The sequence below is a fragment of the Erythrolamprus reginae genome, chromosome 11 (genome assembly GCF_031021105.1).
Source record: "Erythrolamprus reginae isolate rEryReg1 chromosome 11, rEryReg1.hap1, whole genome shotgun sequence".
NCBI classification, from domain to species: Eukaryota; Metazoa; Chordata; class Lepidosauria; order Squamata; family Dipsadidae; genus Erythrolamprus; species Erythrolamprus reginae.
The window spans coordinates 3,837,749-3,863,491 of record NC_091960.1 but is presented as its reverse complement, the minus strand read 5'-3'; the positions used below and the strand labels follow the sequence as shown (position 1 = coordinate 3,863,491).

At 42.2% G+C, this 25,743-nt stretch overlaps 1 protein-coding gene and 1 long non-coding RNA gene across 2 annotated transcripts; both read right to left on the bottom strand.

Moving 5' to 3' along the window:
• Nucleotides 1-540: 540 nt before the first annotated feature.
• RELB (RELB proto-oncogene, NF-kB subunit) lies at nt 541-13,801 on the bottom strand. Its single transcript, XM_070764701.1, has 9 exons — nt 13,271-13,801; nt 12,096-12,253; nt 11,127-11,218; nt 10,241-10,372; nt 7,862-7,966; nt 6,140-6,355; nt 4,655-4,723; nt 3,471-3,551; nt 541-1,390 (listed from the first exon to the last, which is right to left on the bottom strand). The coding sequence occupies exons 1-9, from the start codon at nt 13,673-13,675 to the stop codon at nt 1,053-1,055; spliced, it is 1,596 nt and encodes a 531-aa protein (XP_070620802.1). The 5' UTR covers nt 13,676-13,801; the 3' UTR covers nt 541-1,052.
• A 3,496-nt stretch (nt 13,802-17,297) lies between these two features.
• Nucleotides 17,298-25,108, bottom strand: LOC139174110 (uncharacterized). The gene is made up of 3 exons (XR_011560301.1): nt 24,999-25,108; nt 18,501-18,590; nt 17,298-17,357 (listed from the first exon to the last, which is right to left on the bottom strand). It is a non-coding gene; the product is annotated as an uncharacterized lncRNA (long non-coding RNA).
• Between the last annotated feature and the right edge of the window lie 635 nt (nt 25,109-25,743).

Genomic DNA, 25,743 nt, shown 5'->3' with positions numbered 1-25,743 from the left:
AGGAATCTCCTGGGAGGAAACGGCCAGAAAAGGCAGGAAGAAGCCTCCGTGGGGCCTCTAGGAATCTCCTGGGAGGAAACGGCCGAAAAAGGTGGGGAGAAGCCTCTGTGGGGCCTCTCTAGGAATCACCTGGGAGGAAATGGCCGAAAAAGGCGGGGAGAAGCCTCCATGAGGCCTCTCTAGGAATCACATGGGAGGAAATGGCCGGAAAAGGTAGGGAGAAGCCTCCGTGAGGCCTCTCTAGGAATCTCCTGGAATGAAACAGCTGGAAAAGGCGGGGAGAAGCCTCTGTGGGGCCTCTCTAGGAATCACCTGGGAGGAAATAGCCAGAAAAGGCAGGGAGAAGCCTCCGTGAGGCCTCTCTAGGAGTCTCCTGGGAGACAATTTTAAAGCAAACATCTAAAAAAAAAGATCACTTCCATCCAAATCATAAAAACACCGTGTTTTGAAAAGAGGCAAGAAAGATCTTTAAGAACACAAAAAAGAACGATTGGTCGCAGACAGAAATTGTCGGATAAATCTTTGTAACTTCTCCAGCTAGAAAGAATCTCAAAAACACAAGTTTATTAACCCTTTTGAAAAACTACTGTTATAGAGAGATTACATTAGTGGCTCATCCCCATATGAAATAGATGAATGCATACAAGTTAATCCTCGACTTATGACACAACTGGGACCAGAGTTTTCATCGCTAAGCAAAGTGTTTGTTAAAGTGAGTCGCAGCTCGTTTTACGTTGTTATTTTTGCCCTGGTTAATTTAATTTGATGTAATTGACTTCTGTGCCGCCCAGTCCCAATGGGACTCTTGTTTAAGTGAAACGGTGCCGTCTTTAAGTGAATCTGGTTTCCATTGTTGAGTTTGCATCTCTGGTTTCCCAACCGGGACTGCACACCTGATTGTTTCGGCTGCAGGCCGTTTGACTGGTCATCTTCTCAAGCCGAAGGCCGTCCTGCAGAGATCACTACCAACTTTTTCTTCCTTTGGTGGTCAGTAAGGAATAAAACGGGTGGTTGCTTTCCTCCCAAAATGCAACAGACTTCGGCCTCTTCAGTCACACGTCCGCGGGGTTCTCCATTCCCAGATCTTCTTCATCCTCTCCGTACTGGCTCGGGAACATGCTGCTTCCCACCAAAGTGGCCACTCCTTCGGGCTCAGAGTCCCCCGGCAGCGCCAGAGGGACGGTGATGCCCGAATGGACCGAATAAGCATCAAGCAAGAAGTCCTGTTCTGGTCTCTCGGAATAGTTTGTAGCAGAAGGCATAACCACGTCGCTCAAGGTGGGGCCGAAAAACCCGGAATACCGGCCGAATTCCTCAAAGAGATCCGGCAGAATGATACGTTCCATGCTGGGCAGAAAACCCGAGTCTTCCGCAGAAGGCAGGCAGAAGTCTGGGGGGGTAAAAAACGAAATTTGTGAGACGGATTCGGGGTTTAGCGAACCAAGGGTCACTTAAGCAATTCCGGTGTGCCTCCCTTTGAAATCAGAGCTGCAATGGTACAGGTGGGATCGCTTGGTGGGACCCAGGGGAAGAGCCTTCTCTGTGGCGGCCCCGGCCCTCTGGAACCGACTCCCCCCAGAGATTAGAACTGCCCCCACCCTCCTTGCCTTTCGTAAGCTCCTTAAAACCCACCTCTGCCGCCAGGCATGGGGGAACTGAGATACTCTTTCCCCTAGGCCGTTACAATTTCATGTATGGTATGTATGTCTGTATGTATGTTTGGTCTTTTTATATTAATGGGTTTTTTAATCATTTTTAGTATTTATTGGATTATTATTGTACATTGTTTTATTACTGTTGTTAGCCGCCTTGAGTCTCCGGAGAAGGGCGGCATACAAATCCAATAAATAAATAAATAAATAAAATAAATAAACAGGTAGTCCTCAAATTACGACCGTAATTGTGCCCCCCACCACTTTCCATGGCTAAGGGAGACAATTCTTTGCGTGCCCCATTTATTCATTTTTGCAAAAAATGGGGCACACAGAGGGTTTGGGAAGTCTGCAGAGTGCTCCTGGGGGTTGGGGAAAGACAAAAATGCCCCCGTTTTTGCAAAAAATTATGCTTTTCTGCCCATTTTTTCACACAAGGGGGGTGTTTTTGCCTTTGCCATAGCCGCCAGGAGCACTCTACAGGTCTCCCAAACCCTCTGCGCACCCCATTTTTGCAAAAAAAATAGGGTGCAGGGATGGGGCTCTAGGAGACCAAAAATGGCTGTATTTAGTGTATGAGACAGCACCAAAATTTCCACCCTTTTACCCACCTCAGAAGGAAGCCTGGTGAGATTTGAACTGCCAAATTCCAGGCAGCCGGCAGGCAGCAGAAGTAGTTTGCAGTACTGTCCTCTAACCACTGCTTCGCCCTGGCTTATCTCCTTGTATAATACTAAGATCTGCCCTGACTCAACTCGTTGTCTAAGGAGTCTCTATATTAGAATATATAGCTAGGCCAATAAATATTATACTTTATAATATGTAAATAGACATATTGATCTTAGTTTAAAAGAGGAGAATCAGAACTGCAGAAAAAACAATGGCTGCCAACCTGCCTTCCATTGAGGACCTGTAGACTGCACGAGTCAAAAAGAGGGCAGGGAAAATATTTACTGACCCCTCGCATCCTGGACACAAACTGTTTCAACTCCTACCCTCAAAACGTCGCTACAGAGCACTGCACACCAAGACAACTAGACACAAGAGCAGTTTTTCCCCGAACGCCATCACTCTGCTAAACAAATAATTCCCTCAACACTGTCAGACTTTCTACTAAATCTGCACTTCTATTCTACTAGTTTTTCTCATCATTCCTTTCACCCATTTCCTCCCATGTTGACTGTATGACTGTCACTTGTTGCTTGTATCCTAAGATTTTTATTAATATTGCTTCTTCATTGCTTATTTGACCCCTGTGACAATCATTAAGTGTCGTACCACATGATTCTCGACAAATGTATATTTTATTTTATGTACGCTGAGAGCATCTGCACCAAGACAAATTCCTTGTGTGTCCAATCACACTTGGCCAATAAAAAATCTATCTATCTATCTATGTATAAAGTATACCCGCACTTTGGTGGTGGGGTTTGAATGTTGTCTGGTGGTGGGTGCACAAATCACTGAGCACTGTGTTATGTGTAGTGTGTAGTTACAAAAATTAATTAAAAAACCCAACATTTCCACCCTCTTTGCGTCTTATACTCCGAAAAATATTACTTAGTGGGAGTCCGGTCTATGCCTCTTGCAGCTGCGTGAAGATTCAAGGCTAGTTCCCTACTTGCCCCCCTCTTTCCAATGTAGACTTCAACTCCCAGAGTTCTGATCTCATGGCTATGTTGAGTAGGGAATTCTGGGATCTGAAGTCCATGGAAATGCTCGAGGTTAGTAGATAGGGTTCTATTATGGGGCTGAGCAAGGGACAGAGGGGTCATCACAAATCTACAAATCTAATAAATAAATAAATCACATTCTGACCTGCTGCTGAAGGAGTCAAGTTGAAGTGATCTAGATAGTCAGGCTTCTTCTTCTTCCTTTTGGCTTCAATTCCATGAGGATCTGGAGAAGCAAAGAGGGTTCAAAGGCAAGCAGAGAGTTCAAGTGAGCGTAAAGGTTTATTACAAGCTTAAGCTCTCTTACTACAAGAATCTGCCACTCGTTTTTTTAAAAGATGCACGAATCCCAGCGGCCGATAAGGTCCCACAGAGTTGGCCTTCTCCGGGTCCCGTCGACCAAACAATGCCGTTTGGCGGGCCCCAGGGGAGGAGCCTTCTCTGTGGCGGCCCCGGCCCTCTGGAATCAACTCCCCCCCAGAGATTAGAACGGCCCCTGCCCTTGTAGTCTTTCGCAAATTACTCAAGACCCACCTTTGTCGCCAGGCATGGGGGAGTTAAGTTATCCTTTCCCCCTAGGCTACTACAAGTTATGTATGGTATGTTGTGTGTATGTTTGGTTTTTTATAATAAGGGTTTTTAGTTGTTTTTATTAATTGGATTGTTCATGTTGTTTACCACTGTTGTTAGCCGCCCCGAGTCTGCGGAGAGGGGCGGCATACAAATCCAATTAATAATAATAATAATAATAATAATAATAATAATAATAATCTGGCCGACTGGTTATTAAAGGAAATGGGCGGGAGGTAAGAGAGGCATTCGTGGTGGGCTGGATTTAGATCTCTTGAGGGCTCGCAGGGACTCATGACCAATGACATTATTGTTATTGCTGCTGCTGTTGTTGTTTTGTTGTTGTGGTTGTTAATTGGATTTATATCCCTCCCCTCTCCGAGGACTCAGGGCGGCTTATAGCATGTAAAAGACAATGCAATTCTGAAATCCAATAATAACTAAGAACAAACCCCAATTGAATTTAAAAACAGTAATTTCCAATCCACCAGCATGCGTTCTGATCAACATATATTCATTCATGGGTATAGACACATTTGACTCGGATCATGTCCTACGATCCCATTTCTACCGGCACAATGTTGCAGTGCTTTAAACCAGTGTTTCCCAACCCTGGCAACATGGAGATATCTGGACTTCAACTCCCAGAATTCCCCAGCCAGCATTCGCTGGCTGGGGAATTCTGGGAGTTGAAGTCCAAATATCTTCAAGTTGCCAAGGTTGGGAAACACTGGGTTAAACCCTGCAAAGGATACACACCTGGACCAGAAAATTCTCCCAGGACATCAGGCATTCCTTGCTTCCGTTTTTTGTTGACCCGGTATGTATCTGTGTAAAGAAAGAGCTATTCGTTTATTCTGAGATATCCGGCTCAGAGTTCCAGCACTTCAGCTTCAACCACAGCAACACAAGAGCCACACAACAGATTCAAGCTTAATATTAACCGCTCCAAACTTGACTGTAAAAAATATGACTTTGTTGTCGAAGCGTGGAACTCCTTACCGGGCTCTATAGTATCATCCCCTAACCCCCAACACTTTACTCTTAGACTGTCCACGGTTGACCTCTCCAGATTCCTAAGAGGTCAGAAAGGGGCGTGCATAAGCGCACTAGAGTGCCTTCCATCCCCTGTCCTATTGCTCTCCTATATCTCATATTTCTTCTCTACTATGTCCTCTATAACCTTCATTGTGTATTATTGTGTATTGGACTAAATAACTAAATAAATAAATAAATAAATAAATAAATAAACAAACAAACAAATAACTCAATGAATGAATGAATGAATGAATGAATGAATGAATGAATGAATGAATGAATGAATGGAAAAATGGCTAAGGTTCTTAAGTCTTAAGCGCCACATGCCTCCCAGAGGCCAATAAGATCACACAGGGTTGGCCTCCTCTGTGGCTGCCCCGTCTCTGTGGAACTAACTCTCCCCCAATGTCTGTACTTCTCCCACCCTACTGGCCTTCCGAAAGACTGCAGAGACCTGGTTTTGCTGACAGGCCTGGGGGCCATGAATGCTAACATCTGTCACGGCCAAATTGTGTTGGTCAACATTGGCATGTTTCATAGAATAGAATAGAACAGAATAGAATAGAATAGAATTTTATTGGCCATGTGTGATTGGACACACAAGGATAGAAGAAGATCATAGAGGAAACATAGAAGATTGACGGCAGAAAAAGACCTCCTGGTCCATCTACTCTGCCCTTATACTATTTCCTGTATTTTATCTTAGGATGGATCTATGTTTATCCCAGGCGTGTTTAAGTTCAGTGACTGTGGATTTACTAACCACGTCTGCTGGAAATTGGTTCCAAGCATCTACTCCTCTTTCACTCAAATAATATTTTCTCACGTTGCTTCTAATCTTTTCCCCAACGAACCTCAGATTGTGTCCCCTTGTTCTTGTGTTCACTTTCCTATTAAAAACACTTCCCTCCTGGACCTTATTTAACCCTTTCACATATTTAAATGTTTCGATCATGTCCCCCCTTTCCCTTCTGTCCTCCAGACTCTACAGATTGAGTTCATGAAGTCTTTCCTGATACGTTTTATGCTTAAGACCTTCCACCATTCTTGTAGCCCGTCTTTGGACCCCTTCAATTTTGTCAATATCTTTTTGTAGGTGAGGTCTTGGATGCTGCAAAGGACATTAAGTAGTGAAAAAACAGTCCTAACTCACTTTTTTTTTCAGAGCTGTTGTAACATCAGTCACTAAACGAATGGCTGTCTCACCTGTGTCTTTGGGCAGGTAGGTAAACGTGAACGGTTCGCTGGAAACGCTGTCCGTCAAGCGACGCAGGTAGACCTCCACTTCCACAGGCTCCAGGATGTCCAGGTGTTGGTAAGGTGGGGTCTTGAAGACAATGGCAATCTGCCGATGGACGTCCGCTTGGGAAAAATCAGCTCTGCCCTCCCAAGCATCCTTCCGGAAAACGACGGAGATGTCTTCTGCCAATCAAAGATGGAGAAGCGACAATTAGGATGGCTGGGAACCAAGGTCCAGGAATCTCAATTCTCCGGCTTTCTTTGGCTGCTCTGGGAACCAAGTTTCTCATGATTAAAGTCTATGACACTTCGCCACAGCCAACTTCCACCATGGTCAACTGGCCACAGCCTTTTCAGTACAGGTCAACTCAATGCGGGAGAAGAGTTACATTAAAATTACTTGCGGGACTGCCTTCTGCCGCATGAGTCCAAGCGACCGGTCAAGTCCCACAAAGTCGGCCTTCTCCAGGTCCCGCCGACAAGACAATATCACTTGGCGGGGCCTAGGGGAAGAGCCTTCTCTGTGGGGGCCCCGGCCCTCTGGAATCAGCTCCCCCCAGAGATTTAGAAACACGGAAACATAGAAGATTGACGGCAGAAAAAGACTTCATGGTCCATCTAGTATACTATTTCCTGTACTTTATTTTAGGATGGATATGTGTTTATCCAAGGCATGTTTAAATTCAGTGTGGATTTACCAACCATGTCTGCTGGAGGTTTGTTCCAAGAATCTACTACTCTTTCAGTAAAATAATATTTTCTCATGTGGCTTCTGATCTTTCCCCCAACTAACTTCAGATTGTGCCCCCTTGTTCTTGTGTTCACTTTCCTATTAAAAACACTTCATTCCTGAACCTTATTTAACCCTTTAACACATTTAAATGTTTTGATCCTGTCCCCCCTTTTTCTTCTGTCCTCCAGACTCTACAGATGGAGTTCATGAAGTCTTTCCTGATACGTTTTATGCTTAAGACCTTCCACCATTCTTGTAGCCCGTCTTTAGACCCGTTCAATTTTGTCAATATCTTTTTGAAGGTGAGGTCTCCAGAACTGAACACAGTATTCCAAATGGGGTCTCACAAGCACTCTATATAGCGGAATCACAATCTCCCTCTTCCTGCTTGTGATACCTCTAGCTATGCAGCCAAGCATTCTACCAGCTTTTCCTACCGCCTGACTGCACTGTTCACCCATTTCGAGACTGTCAGAAATCACTGCCCCTAAATCCTTCTCTTCTGAAGTTTTTGCTAGCACAGAACTACCGAGACAATACTCAGATTGAGGATTCCTTTTCCCCAAGTGCATTAAACTGCAGTTTCCATTGCTTTGACCATTTATCTACTAAAGCTAAATCATTTGCCATATTACAGAGAGACACCTCATCAGCTTCACCACATCCTTACTCCGTCCCAAATCAACTCCTCTAACAGTCGAGTCACCCACAAGAAAATGTGTCCTCTTTTTATTTTTACTAACTGCACCTGATGGTTTGCACTGCCCCCACATACATTCACACAAGCCAATGGGCTCCATCTCACTCTTAACAACTATCTCGCTTTTGGGGACAAATGTGGTCGTAAATCGGGGACTATCTGTACTTATCCTTCAGGGCCTGGAACTATAGAGGGGGCTTAATTTGATCAAATTAGTAGAATTCTTTTTGGGGGGGAGGTTGTTGTTATTAAGTACCTTTCTGGACTTTGTCACACAGCAGATAAAATTCTTCGCCACCAATGCAGCTCCCGTGTTCTTTGTTCATCCGGTAGATTTTGAGCTCGGAGGTGTTTGTGGATTCTGTGCAGATAGAAAGCAAAGGGAATTTTTTAAAAAAAATATATTTATTTATTTTATTTATTTATTGGATTTGTATGCCGCCCCTCTCCGGAGACTCGGGGCGGCTAACAGCAACAATAAAACAGTGTACAATAGTAATCTAATACTAAAAACGATTAAAAACCCATTAATATAAAAAACCAAACATACATATATACATACCATGCATAGAATTGTAAAGGCCTAAGGGAAAAGAGTATCTCAATTCCCCCATGCGTGATGGCAGAGGTGGGTTTTAAGGAGCTTACGAAAGGCAAGGAGGGTGGGGCAATTCTAATCTCTGGGGGGAGCTCGTTCCAGAGGGTCGGGGCCACCACAGAGAAGGCTCTTCCCCTGGGTCCCGCCAAGCGACATTGCTTAGTTGACGGGACCCGGAGAAGACCCACTCTGTGGGACCTAACCGATTGCAGGGATTCGTGTGGCAGAAGGCGTTCCCTGAGATAATCTGGTCCGATGCCATGAAGGGCTTTATAGGTGATGACCAACACTTTGAATTGTGACCGGAAACTGATCGGCAACCAATGCAGACTGCGGAGTGTTGGTGTGACATGGGCATATTTGGGGAAGCCCATGATTGCTCTCGCAGCTGCATTCTGCACGATCTGAAGTTTCCGAACACTTTTCAAAGGTCGCCCCATGTAGAGAGCATTACAGTAGTCGAGCCTCGAGGTGATGAGGGCATGAGTGACTGTGAGCAGTGAGTCCCGGTCCAAATAGGGCCGCAACTGGTGCACCAGGCGATGCGCTTTGCATAAGAATAAACCCAAGCACAGGATCATGTTGCAAGATCCAATCTTGAGTGGGTCACAGGAACTAGGGATTTATTTATTTTCAAATAATGTTTTAATTTTTTTTAAATCTCCACATCCACTGTACCTTAAAGTCCGTCCCCCCCGCCCTCCTCTACTAAATATGATGCGTGGTTGTGAGTGAATTTCCCTCCTAATACGTTTTTCACTAGAAGGAAAAAGGCTATTTCACGATTTGCAGTTCTGTTTTCTATTTTCAGTTTCGAAACCAAATGACTAAAAACGGCCTTTCCTTAGACCACATTTCCTGAGGGGCTCTTCTAATATTTTTTTTTAGGGTATATATAACTCGCAGAAAACATCAGGTCCCCCAGCACAATAAATGATACCACTGGTAACAGCATTGCCTTCCTAACTTCTGGCATCTTCAAAATATATGTCTAACTTGCCCTTATTTTTTTTCCTTCCTTCCTTCCTTCCTTCCTTCCTTCTCGCCATCCTTTCTTTCTTTGCTTCCTTTCTCCCTTTCTCCCTGCCACCCTTTCTTCTATCCTTCCCTTCCTTCTTTCTTTGCTTCCTGTCTCCCTCTCTTTCCTCCCTCCCTCTTTTCTTCCCTCCCTCCCTCTCTTTTTCTCCCTCCCTCCTTCTCCCTCTCTCTTCCTTTCTTTTTCCTCCTGCTTCTTTCTCCCTCCCTGTTTCCACTTCTTCCTTCCTTATTTCCTCCCTCCCTCTTCTTTCTACTCCTTCCTCTCTTCCTTCTTCCCTCCCTCTTCCTCCTTCTTCCTTTCTTCCGTCTTCTTCCTCCTCCCTTCCTTCCTCCTCCTTCTTCTCTTCCTCCTTCCCTCCCTCCCTCCCCCTCTCTTCCTTCCTGTCTTCTTTTTCTTCCTCCCTTTCTTTCTTCTTCCTCCTCCTTCCTCCTCCCTCCGTTTCCACTTCTTCCTTCCTTATTTCCTTCCTCCTTCTTCTTTCTACTCCTTCTTCTCTTCCTTCTTCACTTCCTCTTCCTCTTTCTTCCCTCTTCCTCCTCCTCCCTTCCTCCCTCTATTCACTTCTTCCTTCTTTCCTTCCTCCTTCTTTTTCCTCCTTCTTCTCTTCCTCCTTCCCTCCCTCCCCCTCTCTCCCTTCCTGTCTTCTTTTTCTTCCTCCCTATCTTTCTTCTTCCTCCTCCTTCTTCCTCCCTCCATTTCCACTTCTTCCTTCCTTATTTCCTTCCTCCTTCTTCTTTCTACTCCTTCCTCTCTTCCTTCTTCTCTCCCTCTTCCTCCTTCTTCCTTTCTTCCCTGTCTTCTTCCTCCTCCTCCCTTCCTCCCTCTCTCTACTTCTTCCTTCCTTGTTTCCTTCCTCTCTTCCTCCCTCCCTCCCCCTCTCTCCCTTCCTCTCTTCTTTTTCTTCCTCCCTATCTTTCTTCTTCTTCCTCCTCTTCCTCCCTCCCTCCCTTTCCCCAGCCTGAAATAACTCCCGGCCTCCCTCTTCTCCTTATACCTACTCTTGTCAAAGATGGGCTCCGAGAGGACCGGGTTCAGCTGCCACCTTTTCCCCATGGAATCCTGGTAAGAGGCCTGGAAACAGATCCGCACCACGTTCATGTCCACCTCTTGGTGATTCTTCAGCGAGCCGGCTACGCCGAAAGAGCAAGAGACAACAGGTGAACCAAGCAGAGGATACAGCAGAATATACACCAGTACTACAGTATATATACAGGGAGGGGGGGGGAACTCCCAGCCCCCAGGACAATGGGTTCTTCTTAACCTGGCATTCATTCAGCCCATCCTGGGGGAAGTCAAGAAATTTGGGAGTTTATTTATTTATATGTTTATTTATTAGATTTGTATGCCGCCTTAACTCCGAAGAGTTAAGGATGCAGCTTGCTAAACTGTCACTAAACGAGATTGCCTTGGGTCATAACAGAGGCTAGGTGCTCGGTCATAAGTTGAGGATTCCCCGTGTTAGAAACAAACTTCATTGCTTTCTCCAACTGGGCTTCGCAAGACTTATTTTGTGGCAGATAATGGAATGGAATGCAATAAAATAGGAGGAGGGGAGAGGAGAGGGCGGGAGGGGAGGGGAGGGAAGAAGAGAAGAGAAGGAAAGAGAAGAAGAGAAGAGAAGATGTCAGTATCTTTCAATGTGTAAAAGATACAGTATCTGATATGTAAATGTGTGAATGATTTTTTTAATCAATAAAGGTTTTAAAAAGTAAAAAAAATAGAATGCAATAGAATAGAATAATAGAATAGAATAACAGAATAGAATAATAGAACAGAACAGAATAGAAATCCTATTGTCGCCTTAAATGTACCCTAATCAGCATATATTAAAATTATAGGTCACTGCATTCAGCCCTCCAAAGACAACCCAAAGTTCTCTCTCACCTTTGAAAGGGTCAATTCCAAGTTGCAGCTTCTTCTCGATGGAGTCTTCTATGTCCTTCTTCTTCACACACTGGATTCCGAGGTTGTTAAAGCTATTGAGCAGAGGACAGTTTGAGGTTCGAGCAACAGGAGGTCCACCACAAAAGAAAGCCACTTACAAAATGCCTTTTACCGGCAGTCCTCGGTTTCTGACCACGGTTGAACCCCAAAATGCAAAAACGGTAAGCAAGTTTTGATCCATCTTACAACCTTTCTCGCCACAGCTGCAGAGCCAGCCGCTCTCTCTCTCTTTCTCTCTCCTCTCTCTCTCTCTTTCTTTCTCTCTCTCTCTTTTTCTCTCTTTCTTTCCCTTTCTTTCTCTCTCTCTATCTTCCTCTCTCTCTTTTTCTTTCTTTCTGTCTCTCTTTCTTTCTCTCTTCTCTCTCTCTTTCTCTCTCCCCTCTCTCTGCTCTTTCTCTCTCTCTCTTTCTCTCTCTCTCTCTTTCTCTCTCCTCTCTCTCTTTCTCTCTCCTCTCTGCTCTTTCTCTTTCTTTCTTTCTTTCTCTCTCTCTCTCCTCTCTCTCTTTCTTTCTCTCTCTCTCTCTTTCTTTCTCTCTCTCTTTCTGTCTCTCTTTCTCTCTCCTCTCTCTCTCTTTCTCTCTCCTCTCTCTCTCTGCTCTTTCTTTCTTTCTTTCTCTCTCTCTCTCTTTCTGTCTCTTTTTCTCTCTCCTCTCTCTCTTTCTTTCTCTCTCCACTCTCTCTCTGCTCTCTCTTTCTTTCTTTCTTTCTTTCTTTCTCTCCCTCTTTCTCTCTCTCTTTTTCTCCTCTCTTTCTTTCTTTCTCTCTCTCTTCTTCATCATCTAATTCGGCTGCTGGAGGGGCCGGCAGCCGAGAGGTCATGACACCAATCTGGGTGTGTGCACGGCCCCTCAAATCACCCCCATTTCAACACCCCAACACACACCCCGCCCCCGAGACTGAGCATTGTACCTATGGGTGGCGTTGATGCGAGGCTTCAGGGTCACTTCACAGAGCCCGTTGCTGCAGTCCTTCCCTACCAGGCTGTGAGGGTGGATCCGATAGGGCCAGTCCTTCCAAACCAAGCAAGCCGTCACCTTCACTTCCGGGATCCCCTCAACGTTCTTCAGCTGGAGAAAACAACCAGGTTTCGGAGGCCACACACACACACCACCAAAAAATAAACAACAACAGTGTTAGAAGGGACCTTGGAGGTCTTCTAGTCCAACCCCCTGCTCTTAGGCTGCAAACCCTACACTACTTCAACTAGACAAATGTCACTTGGCAGAGCCTTCTCTGTGGGGACCCCGGCCCTCTGGAATCAACTCCCCCCGGAGATCAGAACTGCCCCCACCCTCCTTGTCTCTCGCAAATTGCTTAAGACCCACCTGTATCGCCAGGCATGGGGGAATTGAGATATTTCTCCCAGGCTTATATAGTTTCATGTATGATATGCTTGTGTGGTTTTAAATGACGGGGTTTTTAGATTTTTTTTTTTAATATTAGATTTGTTACATTTTCATATTGTTATTATTATTGTTGTGAGCCGCCCCGAGTCTGCGGAGAGGGGCAGCATACAAATCTAATAAATTATTATTATTATTATTATTATTATTATTATTATTACCGTGTTCCCTCGCTTTTCGCGGGGGATGCGTTCCGAGACCGCCCACGAAAGTCGAATTTCCGCGAAGTAGAGATGCGGAAGTAAATACACTATTTTTGGCTATGAACAGTATCACAAGCCTTCCCTTAACACTTTAAACCCCTAAACTGCAATTTCCCATTCCCTTAGCAACCATTTAGATTATTACTCAGCAGGGTTATTTATTAAAGTTTATTAAAAAAAATATTTATTAAAGGCAGACGAAGTTTGGCGATGACATATGACGTCATCGGTTGGGAAAAACCGTGGTATAGGGAAAAAAACCGCCAAGTATTTTTTAATTAATATTTTTGAAAAACCGTGGTATAGACTTTTTGCAAAGTTCGAACCCGCGAAAATCGAGGGAACACTGTATTATTATTATTATTATTATTATTATTATTATTATTATTATTATTATTATTCTCTGTTCTAAACCCCTCCCCCTATGGGCAGGGCTTCCCCTTTAACACCACCCACCCACCCCGCCCACGCCGCTCACCTCAATGGTGGGCAGCGTCTTGTTGGTCTCGCTGCTCCCTTCTCCCAAAATGCTCCCAGCCGAGCGCCCTTCGCATTGATAGCGGAAGCGCATCCCTCGCTGTTTCGGCTGCTCGATGATCAAGAGCTCGGGTGGGTCCCGCAGGGTGTCACTCGGAGACCCCGACGTGGAGCGCCCCGAAGGGCCAGGAGCGGGCCAAGGAGCGTCCAAATCACGGCCGGGGGGCAGCGGAAGAGGCGGCGGCAGCCCTCTGGGGACCAGCTGAGGCTGCAGGGACAAGTCGCTGAGGGTCTGGGACAGCTGTTGGGGGAAGGAATCCTGGAGCGAACCCGGGGCCGCTGGGCCCGAGACCCCGTAACGCTCCAGCCCGTTCCGCAAAAGGCTCATCCTTCCAACTCTCTGCATCTCGCCAGGCGGGGAGAAGTCGGTGCCTCTGGGAATCAACTTGGCCGGGGCGCTTAACGAGCCCCCCTGTGAGGATCCCGGCCGGTCGTCGCCGAAACCTTCTTCTTTAATCAGTTCATCGATGATGGCTAGAAAACGGAGGAAGAGAAAAGCTGGACCTGCAGTTGCGACCGACCGACTCGTTCGTCAGTCAAGCTCTGCTTTATTGGCTAAGATGAGACTGAAAATTTGGCTGCCTCTTTTTTTAAAAAAAAGCTTCCCCACCCCGCTGTTGCAGCATAGCAAATTATGTTAGAATAGGATTGTATTAAAAAAATCTGGACCTCTAGCATAAAAAAAAAACTGATTCTATAAAACCAGGACAGGAGGACCCTAATCTGCATTCCTGGCAATCATTACAGGGCTCAAATAAAACATCTCACAATAATTTATTTTATTTATTATTTATTTATTTATTATTTAGATTTGTATGCCGCCCCTCTCCGCAGACTCGGGGGGCTTTCACCACTCCGGACAGGACCAAAGGGGGGAATTTTCATTGCCTGAAGCAAACAACAGCACGACAGAGTGATTAAGGAAGATAAGCAAGATAAGAAGGAAGATTAAGAGAAATTAGGTGTGAGAACATCTGCTCTTGGAGAGAGTCTTCCAGGAAATTGTTCCTTGATACCTATGGGAAAGGAAGACCTCAAAAGATGCGTTTGAAGTTGTATCGTTTGACATGTATATGTAATTATACCCCATTTCCTTATGTTCCCAAATAAAAAGGAGTGCATGGCTCTACACTATGTCACTTCACCCAGAGAGAGACAATGTGTCCAAGCTTTCTTTCTAGGATTCGTGTTCGTGAGTGACCCCACACGGCTGGGTTGCTCTTAGCCTCTTTTGAAGGCATTGCTTTCATTAGGGACTCATCAGTATCCACACACACCCAGTCCTAACGAGGTGCTAAGGATCTTCCCGGCTTGCAGGATTGTTTTCATTGCTACTCCCTCTGAAGTTTTTTTCCCAGCCACAAGTCTTCGTGCGCCTGTTTTCATTGCTACTCCCTCCGAAAAAGGTTTTTTCAGCCCTAACAAGGTGCTAAGAATCTTCCCAGCTTGCAGGATTGTTTTCATTGCTACTCCCTCTGAAGGTTTTTTCCCAGCCACAAGTCTTTGTGCGCCTGTTTTCATTGCTACTCCCTCCGAAAAAGGTTTTTTCAGCCCTAACAAGGTGCTAAGAATCTTCCCAGCTTGCAGGATTTTTTTCATTGCTACTCCCCCTGAAGTTTTTTTTCCAGCCATAAGTCTTTGCAGGCCTGCTTTCATTGCTACTCCCTCTGAAAAAGGTTTTTTCAGCCCTAACCAGGTGCTAAGGATCTTCCCAGCTTGCAGGATTTTTTTCATTGCTATTCCCTCTGAAGTTTTTTTCCAGCCATAAGTCTTCATTGCTACTCCCTCCGAAAAATGTTTTTTCAGCCCTAACCAGGTGCTAAGGATCTTCCCAGCTTGCAGGATTTTTTTCATTGCTATTCCCTCTGAAGTTTTTTCCCCTAAGATTTTGAAAGCTTGTTTTCATTGCTACTCCCCACGAAGATTTATTTTCATCCCTAACCAGGAAATAAAATGATGTGTTGAAGCGGACCAGAATAAGGACGCTAGCCAGATGAATACCTGGTAGGTAGATTTTTCCCCCTATTCCCCCCTGCTCAAAAAAACCTAAGGTGTGTCTTATACTCTGAAAAATACGGTAGATGACTCCCCCTAAATCACGGCTTGGACACCACGAGAATCGAGATCAGACAACATGCTAAGCAAACACAAAAAAGTCCATGTGACGACGAGGCTACCTCCAGACTCCTTAGCTTGTTTAACCATTTTTTTCCTGAATTGTGGGGTCTTTTTGGTGCTCTCTGAGCTGGGTGGTTTTCCTGCAGACCTACCTAGGTAACCTCATCAGGACTATCATCATCACCTAGCATTGTTGATGGGCCATGAAATGTCAAACTGGAAAAATGAACAAACAACTATAGGAGAAGCGACAATTAAAAAAAAAAATACTAGACTCTGCAGAAATGGACAGACTGACATTAAAGATAAAAGAAAAAGAAAGTACAGAACACTTTCAAACATTGTTTTTATCAATGGTTGGATAATAGAGATTAGAAATTAGGGAAAGACTTATTACGTGAGCAAATTGATCCAGACAATAACACTGTTCACAAGACACTGATGTATGCAAAGAGAAAATGTACAAATAAAGTGGGGTTTGATACTGTAGCCTAGAGCAGTGTTTTTCAACCAGTGTGCCGTGGCACACTAGTGTGCCGTGAGACATGGTCAGGTGTGCCGCGAAGCTCAGAGAGAGAAAGAAAGGAAGAGAGAGAGAAAGAAAGAGAGAGAGAAAGAGAGAGAGAGAGAAAAAGAAAGCAAAAGAGAGAGAAAGAGAAAGAAAGAAAGAAAGAAAGAGAGAGAAAGAGAGGGAGGGAAGGTGGGAGAGAGAAAGACAGAGGGAGGTAGGGAGAAAGAGAGCAAAAAAGAGAGGAAGGAAGGAAGGAAGAGAGAAAGAGGGATGGAGAGAGAAAAAAAGAAGGGAAAGAGGGAGGGAAAGAGAAATAGAGCGAAAGGGAGGAAAAGAGAGGAAAAAAATTGTCCAAACTTTTTTGAGCCAAACCCCCCCCCCCCCCCCCCAATGTACCCCAGGGTTTTGTAAATGTAAAAAATGTGCCGTGGCTCAAAAAATGTTGAAAATCACTGGCCTAGAGGTTAATTCTCTGCCTTACAAGGCAAAGGTTGCAGGTTCAAGTCCCAGTGGATATGGCTAGTTGATGAGGCCAAAATAAGGCCGAAATAGATCTATCCTAGTCTCCCTTCATTTTCAAACTCAGCAAAAACATGACACACACACACACACACACATATATATATATTAAAAAGACATGATCAGCTGATGGTGATTCTGGGGTTTTTTTCTTATTATTATTTAGATGATCTCAGCCAGCATTTGGATGGAGATGCAGAATAAAAGCAGAGAGAAAAATTAGAGTCTCAAAACCTCAAAATAACGGCTCGGTTAGGTGACGAATATCTCCTTACCTGTCACTGGCCGCTCCCCACTATAACCCCCAGGTGCTTACCTAGTTCATCTGCAAAAGAAAAAAAGGAGATTTCTATTTATTTATTTCATTTGTTAATTCAATTTACAATTTATAAATATTTCTATGATTCCATGCAGTACTATATATTCCTTTTATTTCATTCATTCAGATCTAGGATGTGTTGTTTGAGTGTTCCCTTTATTTTTTTGAGCAGTATATATTAATATCTTTAGGCACGGATGCTGTGTTTCTTTTATATTATGTATGTTTTATTTTATGTTGGTGGGGAAAAAAATTATACCCCACAAAAAATATATTAAGGACGGTTGCAGCGTCCTGGACTTATGTGATTCCCTTTTACGACCGTTTGACAAAGTCAAGAGGGAAGCCAGATGCACTTAGCCATCTAGTTAGTCGCTTAAAAACTGCAGTTGATTGACTTAAAATTCACTCAATGAACGTTTGCACGTAGCAGGAGAAATGTTAGGCTCCAATGGGGTCATAAGTCGAGGACTTACTGTAAAGCAGGACACTGAAAATCCTTACCTGAAGTCTCTCTGGTCGGCTGCATCGTGGACAAGCTAGAAGCGGCAAGCAGGGAGGCTGTGAGAACAAGCCGTGAAAAAAGTTAAGAATAAAACAGAGTGTTAGTACTACCTACGTAACTGGTTGGATTTGGCAATATATAAAGAAAATATCAATGTATGTTTAAATGAATTGTAACATTATAGCTTTAAGAGTTAGTGTTGCAGTTAGCCACAAGAGGGAGCCAGAAGCATCTCTCTCTCTCTCTCTGTTTCACTCTCTCTCTCTGATTACTCTCAGCTATTCCCTGCTAGTTTGTTTGTGCAAGTATGCTGTAGAACCATGTGTTCAAATGATGGTATTATTATTATTATTATTGTTGTTGTTGTTGTTGTTGTTGTTGTTATTATTATTAATTGGATTTGTATGCCGCCCCTCTCCGCAGACTCGGGGCGGCTAACAACAATGATAAAAAACAGCATGTAACAATCCAGTTAATAAAACAACTAAAAACCCTTATTATAAAACCAAACATACACACAAACATACCATGCATAACTTGTAATGGCCTAGGGGGAAGGAATATCTTTAATTAATCTATTTGGTAAGTAAGGAGAGAGAGAATAAGAGAGAGAAGGTAGATAGGTAGGTGAGAGGAAGGAAGGAAGGAAGGAAGGAAGGAAGGAAGGAAGGAAGGAAGGAAGGAAGGAAGGAAGGAAGATGTCAGGTATGTAGGTAGACAGGTAGGTGAGAGGAAGGGAGGAAGGGAGGAAGGGAGGAAGGGAGGAAGGGAGGCATCAGGTATGTAGGTAGACAGGTAGGTGAGAGGAAGGGAGGAAGGAAAGACGTCAGGTATATAGGTAGACAGGTAGGTGAGAGGAAGGGAGGGAGGGAGAGAGGGAGGAAAGAAGGAAGGAAGGAAGGAAGGAAGGAAGGAAGGAAGGAAGGAAGGAAGGAAGGAAGGAGATTATAATGAGAGGGAGGGTCTCAGGGAATTTATGCCTTAGAACTTGGCTATCACAGGTGCCCCCCCAACTGCAACACAAGTGATGTTGAGCTGGCCACACCCAACACACACACACACACACAAGGTCAAATACAACCCTGACGGGGCCCTCAATAAAATCGAGTTTGACCCACCCCCTCCTTCTCCAGACAATTCAACCCGGCAATCTGGGATTCCCCCAAATAAAAGAGGCATAAATTACAGGAAAGTCTCACCTTTGGCAAGCTTTCACCGAGGGTTAGCCAGAGTTTATTGGAAGCCAGTTTTCTTTGTTTGCGTGAGCCGCTGGAGATTCATCCGACAGTCTGCGCCAAAATAAGACCTTTGTCATGTCATTTATTCATTTATATGGGGGGGGGGCGTGTCTCCAACTTTGGCAAGTATTAAAACTTGGGGACTTCAACTCCCAGAATTCTGGACTTCAACACTGGGAGTTGAAGTCCACAAGTCTTAAAGGTGCCAAGGTTGGAGACCCCTGATTTATGTCACACCTCTAATTACTTCTATAAATAATTTGGGGCATCGAAGACACCTGATGCTTCTCAACTTTGCTCATCGGACTCAAATGGTAATCACCTGACCTTATTTATTAATTTATGTGTTTGTTTTATTTATTTACTTATTTATTTATTTACTTATTTATTTATTTATTTACTTACTTACTTATTTACTTACTTACTTACTTATTTACTTATTTACTTACTTATTTATTTACTTACTTACTTATTTACTTACTTATTTACTTACTTACTTACTTACTTACTTACTTACTTACTTACTTACTTACTTACGTATTTACTTACTTACTTACTTACTTACTTACTTACTTACTTACTTAACTTACTTACTTACTTATTTATTTATTCAATTTTTATGCTGCCCTTCTCCTTAGACTTAGGGCGGCTTGCAACATGTTAGCAGTAGCACCTTTTAACAGAGCCAGCCTGTTGCCCCCACAATCCGGGTCCTCATTTGACCCACCTCGGAAGGATGGAAGGCTGAGTCAATCTTGAGCCGGGGATGAGATTTGAACCGCTGACCTACAGATCTACAGTCAGCTTCAGTGGCCTGCAGTACAGCATGCTACCTGCTGCGCCATCCTAGCTCTCTTTGCATTTAGACTTACCAATACCTACCGCTTCATAGTGCTTTTGTCCCCAACCATCTGGGTCCTCATTTGACCCACCTCGGAAGGACGGAAGGCTGAGTCAACCTTGAGTCCGATGAGATTTGAACTGCTGAACTACAGCTAGCAGTTAACTGAAGTAGCCTGCAGTGCAACCATTGTACAAGCCAGTTGCCAAGTGCCCAAATTTTAATCGCAGGACCGCAGAAAAGCTACTACGGTCGTAAGTGCAAGGACCAGCCACTTCCAAGAGTCACTGACCCCTCGCATCCTGGACACAAACTGCTTCAACTCCCTCCCTCCAAACAACGTATAGAGCACTGCACACCAAGACACAAGACACAGAACAGGTTTTTTCCCCAAACACCATCACTCTGCTAAACAAATAATCCCCTCGCCACTGTCGAACTATTCACTAAGGCTGCACTACTTCTAATCTCATGGTTCCCATCACTCGTCCCCTCCCACAAATGACTGCACGGCTGTCACTTTGTTGCTTGAATCCTTACAATTTATATTGACTGGTTCTTAATATGATTTGATTGCTTATTTGTAACCAGATTGTCATTAAGTGTTGTACCTTATGATTCTTGAGGAACATTTCTTTTCTTTTTATGCACAATGAGAGCATCTGCACCAAAGACAAATTCCTTGTGTGTCCAATCACACTTGGCCAATAAAGAATTCTGTTCTGTTCTATTCTATTCCATTCTATTCTATTCTGCATTCCAATGTCTATTCTATTCTGTTCTGTTGCTCTGTTCTGTATCATATATTATTCCTATTCCTACTTCCATTCCATTCCATTCCAATCTATCCTATCCTATTCTATTCCATTCTATTCCTATTTCCTTTCTATTCCATTCCAGAACTGCAGAAAAAACAATTACTGCCAACCTGCCTTCCATTGAGACCTATATACTGCACGAGTCAAAAAGAGGGCGGGGAAAATATTTACTGACCCCTCACATGCTGGACACAAACTGTTTCAACTCCTACCCTCAAAACGCGTTACAGAATACCGCACACCAAGACAACTAGACACAAGAACAGTTTTTTCCCGAACGCCATCACTCTACTAAACAAATAATTCCCTCAACACTGTCAGACTTTCTACTAAATCTGCACTTCTATTCTACTAGTTTTTCTCATCATTCCTATCACCCATTTCCTCCCATGTTGACTGTATGACTGTAACTTGTTGCTGATATCCTAAGATTTGTATTAATATTGCTTCTTCATTGCTTATTTGACCCCTATGACAATCATTAAGTGTCGTACCTCATGATTCTTGACAAATGTATATTTTATTTTATGTACGCTGAGAGCATATGCACCGAGACTGCGGAGAGGGGCGGCATACAAATCTAAATAATAAAATAAATAAATAAAAAATAAGACAAATTCCTTGTGTGTCCAATCACATTTTAGCTAATAAAAATTCTATTCTATTCTATTCCATTCTATTTCCTTTCTATTCCATTCTATTCTATTCCTATTTCCATTCCATTCTATTCTATTCCATTCTATTTCTTTTCTATTCCATTCTATTCTATTCCTATTTCCTTTCTATTCCATTCCATTCTATTCTATTCCATTCTATTTCCTTTCTATTCCATTCCATTCCATTCTATTCTATTCCTTTCTATTCCATTCCATTCTATTCTATTCCTATTTCCATTCCGTTCTATTCTATTCCATTCTATTTCCTTTCTATTCCATTCTATTCTATTCCTATTTCCTTTCTATTCCATTCCATTCTATTCTATTCCATTCTATTTCCTTTCTATTCCATTCCATTCCATTCTATTCTATTCCTTTCTATTCCATTCCATTCTATTCTATTCCTATTTCCATTCCGTTCTATTCTATTCCATTCTATTTCCTTTCTATTCCATTCTATTCCATTCTATTTCCTTTCTATTCCATTCCATTCTATTCTATTCCTATTTCCATTCTATTCTATTCCATTCCATTCTATTCCTTTCTATTCCATTCCATTCTATTCTATTCCTATTTCCTTTCTATTCCATTCCATTCCATTCTATTCCTTTCTATTCCATTCCATTCTATTCTATTCCTATTTCCTTTCTATTCCATTCCATTCTATTCTATTCCTATTTCCATTCTATTCTATTCCATTCCTATTTCCTTTCTATTCCATTCCATTCTATTCTATTCCTATTTCCTTTCTATTCCATTCCATTCTATTCTATTCCTATTTCCTTTCTATTCCATTCCATTCTATTCTATTCCTATTTCCTTTCTATTCCATTCTATTCTATTCCATTCTGTTTCCTTTCTATTCCATTCTATTCTATTCTATTCCTATTTCCTTTCTATTCCATTCCATTCTATTCTATTCCTATTTCCATTCTATTCTATTCCATTCCTATTTCCTTTCTATTCCATTCCATTCTATTCTATTCCTATTTCCTTTCTATTCCATTCCATTCTATTCTATTCCTATTTCCATTCTATTCTATTCCATTCCTATTTCCTTTCTATTCCATTCCATTCTATTCTATTCCTATTTCCTTTCTATTCCATTCCATTCTATTCTATTCCTATTTCCTTTCTATTCCATTCCATTCTATTCTATTCCTATTTCCTTTCTATTCCATTCTATTCTATTCCATTCTGTTTCCTTTCTATTCCATTCCATTCTATTCTATTCCTATTTCCTTTCTATTCCATTCCATTCTATTCTATTCCTATTTCCTTTCTATTCCATTCCATTCTATTCTATTCCTATTTCCTTTCTATTCCATTCTATTCTATTCCATTCTGTTTCCTTTCTATTCCATTCCATTCTATTCTATTCCTATTTCCTTTCTATTCCATTCCATTCTATTCTATTCCTATTTCCTTTCTATTCCATTCCATTCTATTCTATTCCTATTTCCTTTCTATTCCATTCCATTCTATTCTATTCCTATTTCCTTTCTATTCCATTCCATTCTATTCTATTCCTATTTCCTTTCTATTCCATTCCATTCTATTCTATTCCTATTTCCTTTCTATTCCATTCTATTCTATTCCATTCTGTTTCCTTTCTATTCCATTCTATTCTATTCTATTCCTATTTCCTTTCTATTCCATTCCATTCTATTCTATTCCTATTTCCATTCTATTCTATTCCATTCCTATTTCCTTTCTATTCCATTCCATTCTATTCTATTCCTATTTCCTTTCTATTCCATTCCATTCTATTCTATTCCTATTTCCATTCTATTCTATTCCATTCCTATTTCCTTTCTATTCCATTCCATTCTATTCTATTCCTATTTCCTTTCTATTCCATTCCATTCTATTCTATTCCTATTTCCTTTCTATTCCATTCCATTCTATTCTATTCCTATTTCCTTTCTATTCCATTCTATTCTATTCCATTCTGTTTCCTTTCTATTCCATTCCATTCTATTCTATTCCTATTTCCTTTCTATTCCATTCCATTCTATTCTATTCCTATTTCCTTTCTATTCCATTCCATTCTATTCTATTCCTATTTCCTTTCTATTCCATTCTATTCTATTCCATTCTGTTTCCTTTCTATTCCATTCCATTCTATTCTATTCCTATTTCCTTTCTATTCCATTCCATTCTATTCTATTCCTATTTCCTTTCTATTCCATTCCATTCTATTCTATTCCTATTTCCTTTCTATTCCATTCCATTCTATTCTATTCCTATTTCCTTTCTATTCCATTCCATTCTATTCTATTCCTATTTCCTTTCTATTCCATTCCATTCTATTCCATTCTGTTTCCTTTCTATTCCATTCTATTCTATTCTGGGCACCTGCAACCATCAGATGAGGATGGAATTGCAGGAAACAAAAATTGAAATATTTTTTTTAAAAAGGCAAGTACGCCAAAACTTTTTATGTGCAATGCACATTTAAAAAGCCAGAACCTACTTTATAGCACCACGTCTTCCCTCCTTCCTCCTTTCGATCATACCGTGCAGTCAACTTGCAATGCAGCTAGTCCTCGGCTTACAACAATTCACTTACTGACCGTTCAAAGTTACAACGGCATGGAGAAAATGTGCTCTGACCGTTTTTCATACTTTTGACCAGAGGTCTTCAAACTTGGCCACTTTCAGACTTGTGGACTTCAACTCCCAGAATGCTGGCTGGAGAATTCTGGGAGTTGGAGTCCACAAGGTCTAAAAGGGGCCAAGTTTGGGGACCCCTGCTTTTAACCACAGCAGTCTCCCCACGATCATGTCACCCAAATACGGACACTTATCAAACATAGTAAAGACTGTTGCAGGGTCACGCGATCTCCTTTTACAGCCATCTAACAAGCCAAGTTTGTTTCGCTTAAACAATCGCGCTTCTCATTTAACATTTAATTCAGTTAGCAACTTGTGGGACTTAAAAAAGCATTTCTTCTCTTTGTTGTCATCTCTGTATTTGAGGTAGAGATAATGGCCTTGGTGAGGATATAAATTGCTTTTTCATTAAAAACTCATTAAAAGCCCATTAACCGGAGTTGGAGCAAATCCACAGACCAGAATGCATGCATTTTTTATTATTCCTGTATAGATTGTCCACTCCAACAACTCTCTCTGCTCTCAATGAATGAAATATTCTCATTGTCAACCAGTGTTGCTTCCTAAATGGACAGTTGGATTTCACAGAAGTTTGATTTACTTGGAGTTATATTGTGTTAGATTAGATTAGATTTATTGGATTTATATGCCGCCCCTCTCCGTAAACGTTGTTTAAGTGTTCCCTTTATTTTTTTGAGCAGTGCATATTGAGTATTTATATTTATGTTTAACTGGTGGTAAACCCTGAGAGAGTTGTTGGATTTGGTAGGTAGGTTGATAAGTAGGTAGATGATAGATAGATAGATAGATAGATAGATAGATAGATAGATAGATGATAGATAGATGATTGATAGATAGATAGATGATAGATAGAGTAGATAGAGATAGATAGAAAGAAAGATAGATGATAGATAGATAAATAGATAGATGATAGATAGATAGAAAGATAGATGATAGATAGATAGAAAGATAGATAGATAGATAGAGTAGATAGAGAGAAAGATAAATAGGTAAATAATAGATAGATATATAGGTAGAGAGAGAGAGAAAGAGAGAGATAAATAGATAAATAAATGATAGATGATAAATAGATAGATAGATAATAGATAGATAGATAGAAAGAAAGATAGATAGATGATATATATATATATATATATATATATATATATAGAGAGAGAGAGAGAGAGAGAGAGAGAGAGAGAAAGATAAATAGGTAAATAATAGATATATAGGTAGATAGATAGATAGAGATAAATAAATGATATATGATAGATAGGTAGGTAGGTAGGTAGGTAGATAGATAGATAGATAGATAGATAGATAGATAGATAGATAGATAGATAGATAGATAGATAGATAGATAGATTTGGACGTTTGCATTGTTGGAGGCAGGAGAAGGAAAAAGCAGGAGGGATCTGTGGGGGGAAGGAGGAATCAACTGACTCCAGGCCCCTTCGCGATGGACCCCAGCCCGTTTGCCCAGCTCCCCCCTCCGCCCGGCCACTTTCTCTTTCTCTCCCCCGCCTACCTAGCGGAGAAGAAGCCAGCATCTCCCGGCTCGGGCTGCTTTCTCTCGGGCTGTTTTCGCTCCGGCCACCGGTTCGGTCCCAGCAGGCTCTTCATCCCCCGCCGGAGCCCGCATTCCCCGCAGCGCTCCCCCCGCTGCAAAAAAAGTGCTTTCTCCCTCCCCTCCTCCTCCCCTCCTCCCCCTTCCTTTCTACGTTTCCCTTTTCTTTCTGCAAAAAAATAAAAAAGACAGAAAGAGAGAGGGAAAAAAAAACTCCGCCTGGGTCCCTAAAAAGGGCCGATTCGCCGATTCGCTCTTGGAATTCCCCCTGCTGGGCCGTCCGCTGCTTCCTGATTGGACGAGCCTCCCGGTGAGGTCAGACTTCTTGGAACGGGAAAGCCCCAGCCCAGCGCTAAAGGGGCGGGGCCGAGGCGGAGACCCATAAAAAAGGAGGGCGGGGCGAGGGGGGGAGGAGGAGAAAAAAAAACTCGGGAAAGGAGGAGGAGGAGGGATGCGATGTGATTTATTTTATTTTTATTTTATTTATTTATCTTTATTTTATTTTATTTATTTATCTTTATTTTATTTATTTATCTTTATTTTATTTATTTATCTTTATTTTATTTATTTAACCTCATTTTATTTATCTACAGTATTTGTATTTATCTTTATTTTATTTATTTGTCTGTTTTATTTATTTATTTTATTTATTTTCTTTCTTTCTATTTTATTTATTTACTCATCTTTATTTTCTTTCTCTATATTT

Coding starts and splice junctions, on each gene's coding strand:
- RELB (XM_070764701.1), bottom strand. CDS start 13,675: ATGCAGAGAGTTGGAAGGATGAGCCTTTTGCGGAACGGGCTGGAGCGT. Junction 6,356..7,861: donor GTGTGACAAAGTCCAGAAAG/GTACTTAATAAC, acceptor TTTGATTGGCAG/AAGACATCTCCGTCGTTTTC. Junction 4,724..6,139: donor CTACCTGCCCAAAGACACAG/GTGAGACAGCCA, acceptor TTCTTTACACAG/ATACATACCGGGTCAACAAA.